Below are 5,148 nucleotides of genomic sequence, written 5' to 3'. Positions count from 1 at the left end.
ATAAAAGATTTAATTAAATAATAGATAACCATAGGTTAGTTAAAGAGACACGTGACAAGATTTTGGAGCGCATATAACATTCACTTTTGGTTAGGGGATGAGCAAAAAGTGACCTTTTTTCTTTTTAATTTTGGTTTTTCTATATAATCAATACTTAGGCCCACCCATTTTTCCACGTCAGCCACCTAACAGATTTTTTAACGAAATGTAACGGCAATAACGAAAATGATGACTAAGTTAAAACTTGAAGAACCAATGAGTTGGTAAAACATAAAAGATCATAATTTGTGAATTGTGATAAAATAAAAAAAAATAAAAACTCTTCAAAGGAAATACAACATTAAAAAAATGGATTTGGGCTTTGACCATGAAGGCAACCAATTGGCATTGTTAGTAAAATCACACAAAGTTATAAGTCGAATCATACAAAATAGTTCACTAGTCACTACGCATTTCACTAGACCTCTAGTTAGTTCCTTCCAAACCTTTTATCTGACTAGAACAAAACAAAATGCTAACATCTATCCTATAAAATGTTTACACAAACCACAATCATAAGAACAAAAACAGATTCCTCAGCTTCCCACTTCTCTATGCCCATGCTTCTCCACCTTCTCCCCTAGTATTTACAATCTCAAGTTTCGTACTCTTCTTAGCCGGCTTACTCAACTGAAACACCAGGTGGCTGGATAGCTTCCGCACTCCTTTCCTCCAACTTAACCAGTCTCCAGCTTCATATCCACTTCTACATCCGTTTTCTGAACACTCGAGTTCACACTTAGTAGATGCGCTGCTGTGCGAAGTGGATTCGAGTTCATCTTCCCCATCAGTCATTACCGGAGAGCACCAAAGTTTCTCATTGATGTCAGCTTTTGGGCTGTCCAAAGTGGCGGTGCTGAATGAGCTATCATGAACAAAAGATTCACCCATAATCGAATACATGGTTTGTCTGTTGTGGTTAAGAGATTTTTTGCATGATGCGTGCAATGTAGCCTCCGCAGCTGATTCCTCTCTTGTGCGCAGGGTCTTTAAAATCAATGTCTTGAGGAAATTCATAACTTGCACCGCGTGTATTAGTGCAGTCAAGGGATCTGCCATCTGCAGCAAAAACTCCTGTTTAGTCCATAGCAAAGCTTAAACTTGTCTGTGGACAAAGAGGACTTTCTTATGGCCATTAGAACGAAAGTTACATAGCCAAGGAGCAACAATCATTTGAAGATGTGGAACTCCAACTCATCCTTTAATAGGTGGGCCGCATGAACCCCTAAAACCCCAGGCCTACGCTTAACCTAGGTATCAGGTAATCAATAGAGGAGTTATTGTGGGAATCCAACTAGGGCCTTCCATCGAAAATGTGTCTTCCTGAGTCCCGGTCACTTGACCCACCTTGGGGGCCAAGGAACCGCAACATTTCATTTTAAAGCTAAAACAACCATCAGGCTTACCCGTTGTTCAAAATGAACAAAGTTTCAAAGCAAACAAGGCAAACTGCATATCACAACCAGAGACATTTCACATCAATAAACAACTGTGTGAAAAAATGGTACAAACCTCGGTCATGTTAGGTGCAAAAACCATAGCAATGTTGCGGGCATTCATCTTGTTGTGCTGTTCGTTCTGCGCAACATCTGCCATCAAATTGATGGCCCAATCTAGCAGTGAAGCTTCTGTTGGAGGAAGTGTCTTCACAAGTTCTGTGCAGTCATCTTCTGTGTTGCAGCTCATCACCTGTTCTGGTGTGAGCGAATCAAGTACCCTTGTAGGAAGCTCTCTAAACCATGCCTACAATGTTTAAGAAGGGGAGAGACAGGAACACACCCGTTAACAAAAGGAGGAAAAAAAAGGTTGAGAACCAAGGCAGAAACTAAAAACCATAGAAGATTAGTTTAAATGAAGGGTTTAATTTAAAAGGGTTTATTAATGATCTAGACATTTCACGATTTTGAAAGCTTGAAAAGAATATCGAAAATCCACACATCTTTAAAGTTACTGAACATCGTGAAGGAGATAGTGGCTACGTATTCCAAAAAGTATCCAATTGCATTCACTTAGAAATGTCAGATTATATGCTTACCTTTATCAAACCTGCTAAACAATGAACATCAATTCCATGTGGCACAATGCCTTTGTTCAACTGGTCGCGAAGACGCTCTTCTTGACCATTTTCAGCATTAATTCTGAATATTCCTTCTGCCTTGAAGACGGAGAATAATGAAATAAAAACCTTTAGTTGTGCTGAAAAGAATACGCGTATAACTTCGCTACTAGTTTGAAATACCAACTTACTTTAAGGCCTCCTCCTGAATACAATCGTTCTTGCATCATAAGAAGTATAGTTGGCACACTGTTCCCATTATTATCATAAGAACACTGCATCGACTTGGCAGAGACCCCAAACACACTTACACTGGATGCCAAAGAAGTGTATTCCATTAAGCATTAGTCAAATATAAAATGGTACAGAAACTCTGATTAGGTCTAAATGGGATGATGAGAGACATGTATTAAAACTGCTGAAACAGAACGTTCCATCTAGCAGGAATCCTGCCTCAGGATCCATATACATTGTTACTGCAGCCTACCTTCAGATGCAATTTCGTAGGAGAACATGCTGATCAAAAGGAAAAGGTAAAAGACAAACAAAGAAATGATTATTCAGACACAATACCGAAAGATCAAATGTTTGTGCCACCCTGCTATGCAGATCAATTTGCAAGATAAGATCGTTTTCAAACAATGCCACTAAAAACTGAATAGACCAAATGGTTTGCACTGATGATTGGAACGGCTCCACCCAACATTTATAAGGCTTAAAACTAAAAACAATAAATCCTTCGTGTTACTCTCCCTTATCTGCCTAAGTGCCCATCCAAAATAAAATCAAGGCAGAATAAAGTAAAAGCTATCACACACCAGGAAGCAGAAGCTATTCGGACTACAAATGCTAAACAATTGAACTCGATTGCCTCTGTCAAAATCACATCTTTGTACTTCGCAAAATCCTCATCCTCCTTTTTAACCTATATATTCCCTCCCCATATAAGAATTTAAATCAAAATCCTCTGGCAGTTCCAAGTACTTGAGGAGATCGATAAAAGCAGTAACGGAACTTGTGACTGACACAAAGAAGGGGATTCACAACCTGGTTCAAACCAATTGTGTTTGAAAAAAAAAACATCTTATGGTAACTGTTCTTGTGGTTGTGGATCCAGAATCAAAAAGACCAACCTATGCAAGCCCGGATACGGAAAAATCAGAAAACCCGATTTACAAGTTTACAGAAGAACAATATAATGCCACCAGTTTTTCCATTTTCACTACAAAACGCAAAACAATTAAGAAAAACACACATGCAAGAAATGCAAGTATGAATGAACTTTAATGAAAATTCTACTATGCTCCGGTCTATGACGTGCACAAACGCAATGGATGATTGAATGTGCACGGTAAAGAATCCAACGAAGAAGGATCATCTATACCTTTCACCGGTGCATGCTATAATCCGTCAAAGTTTTCAAATTTAGACAAACAATTGATACTACAAACCAATCTAAATCCCAAAATTTCCATATAACCAATGTCACTTCACAAATTTCAAAAATTCATCCTCAACCAATTCCAACCAAAAAAAAAAGAGCAAAAATTGGAAAAAGAAAAAGGAGGGGTTCCGACCTGGCACTTGGCACCTTCCTGGGAACCTCGGGCTCGAGCTCAGTGGGCAAACCCAGAAACCCATTAAACCTATCAAAAGTGACATGCGAGACATGTCTCACCTCGCTCGGAGAACTGATGTCGAAAGAGGACGCCACGTCATCCCTCTCCACACTGCAAGTTACCAGAGACTTCCTCAGAGCCGCCACCAAAATGTCGAGTATGGCGGACTGGTGGTGCTGGTGTTGTCGACCGTTATGCCCGTGGAAGTCTCGACCTTTGTTGTTCCCACTGGCTCTAATCTTGGGACTCAGAAATGGGGTAGACCTGGGATTTCCTACAGCCTCCTCCTCGTCTTCAAAATCCAACTCCTCATATTCCAGCCCTTCATCATCATCTTCTTCTTCTTCTTCTTCTTCTTCTTCTTCTTCTTTGCTGGTGTTGTGGTGGTAGGAGAATGGACTAGGAGGGGGAATGCTGAACTCAGTGAGTCCAACAAGATGGCAAGATTTGGATCGGAAGAGCCGAGCCATTTTGCTTTTGTGAACTATAATATTAAAACACACGAAAGCAGTAACACAGAGAGAGAGAGAGAGAGAGAGAGAGAGAGAGAGAGAGAGAGAGAGAGAATAAAAGAAGTGAAATGGGGGTTTGGTTGTTAGAGAGAAGGTGAGGTGGGTTTGGTTTGGTTGTGACGAAGAAGTTAGGGGAAAGAAGGTTGCTTTGAAGAGAGGGATGAGTGATTATTATTGGGTTAGTGTTGAAATTTGAGGAGGGTGTGGTGGTGGTGATGGCGGTGAATGGTGGGGGTGATCGAGACCTTTTTCTCTCTTTCTATTTGTTCGAGTTCTATAGCAAATTCTTATTAGAGAGAGTACAAGAAAATGACTACGAGACAACCAGATATGATCATATGAGAGTGAGTGTTTGTCTTGGAAGTTACTCAAGTGAAGTGAAAAATGTATGTACTTAAAGAATTATATTATACAAGCAGTGAAGCAAATGCATGAGAGTAGGATTCTCTTTTTTTTTAATCTATATGAACATACACGGGCCATCACTCTATGTCGAGCTATCCATTTTTTCAAAAATCTCACTCCCTTCATAGTGAATAGTATTCTAGTACCAAATAATGTCCGTAGCCTTTTCTATGAAGTTATGTTCTTCGTGTATAATCCGACCACAGAAGGCATACACTAATAGAGTTTAGAAAACATTATAGGTCATTAAATATACTATTTCCTTTTGTTTCCTGTACTGATAAATAGTAAGTTTTGGATATATTAACGATTGACAGATGCTTGCGGATTGTCGTATACCAATTTCATTCTATTATAAAATAAAAAATGTGAAATTGTTGTAGGCCTATTTGATTGAACGATCTAGGGTTTAGAGAGAGAGGGGGGGCCGGTAATATTGAGGGAGAAGAGAGAGTGATTAATTGTGAGGTGTGTTTGATTCATCCCATTGTGCCTTTATTTATAGTAGTGGGATAGG

At 39.4% G+C, this 5,148-nt stretch overlaps 1 protein-coding gene across 1 annotated transcript; it reads right to left on the bottom strand.

Annotated features, from left to right (window-relative positions):
• Nucleotides 1–360: 360 nt before the first annotated feature.
• LOC126633752 (rho GTPase-activating protein 3-like) lies at nt 361–4,670 on the bottom strand. The gene is made up of 5 exons (XM_050304325.1): nt 3,673–4,670; nt 2,287–2,407; nt 2,075–2,194; nt 1,552–1,782; nt 361–1,098 (listed from the first exon to the last, which is right to left on the bottom strand). The coding sequence occupies exons 1-5, from the start codon at nt 4,182–4,184 to the stop codon at nt 592–594; spliced, it is 1,491 nt and encodes a 496-aa protein (XP_050160282.1). The 5' UTR covers nt 4,185–4,670; the 3' UTR covers nt 361–591.
• Between the last annotated feature and the right edge of the window lie 478 nt (nt 4,671–5,148).

This window comes from Malus sylvestris, chromosome 1 (genome assembly GCF_916048215.2).
Source record: "Malus sylvestris chromosome 1, drMalSylv7.2, whole genome shotgun sequence".
Lineage (NCBI taxonomy): Eukaryota > Viridiplantae > Streptophyta > Magnoliopsida > Rosales > Rosaceae > Malus > Malus sylvestris.
This window is presented reverse-complemented; position numbering and strand designations above follow the sequence as displayed.

Coding starts and splice junctions, on each gene's coding strand:
- LOC126633752 (XM_050304325.1), bottom strand. CDS start 4,184: ATGGCTCGGCTCTTCCGATCCAAATCTTGCCATCTTGTTGGACTCACT. Junction 2,408..3,672: donor AGGAAGGTGCCAAGTGCCAG/GTCGGAACCCCT, acceptor TTTGGCATCCAG/TGTAAGTGTGTTTGGGGTCT. Junction 1,783..2,074: donor GTTTAGCAGGTTTGATAAAG/GTAAGCATATAA, acceptor TAAACATTGTAG/GCATGGTTTAGAGAGCTTCC.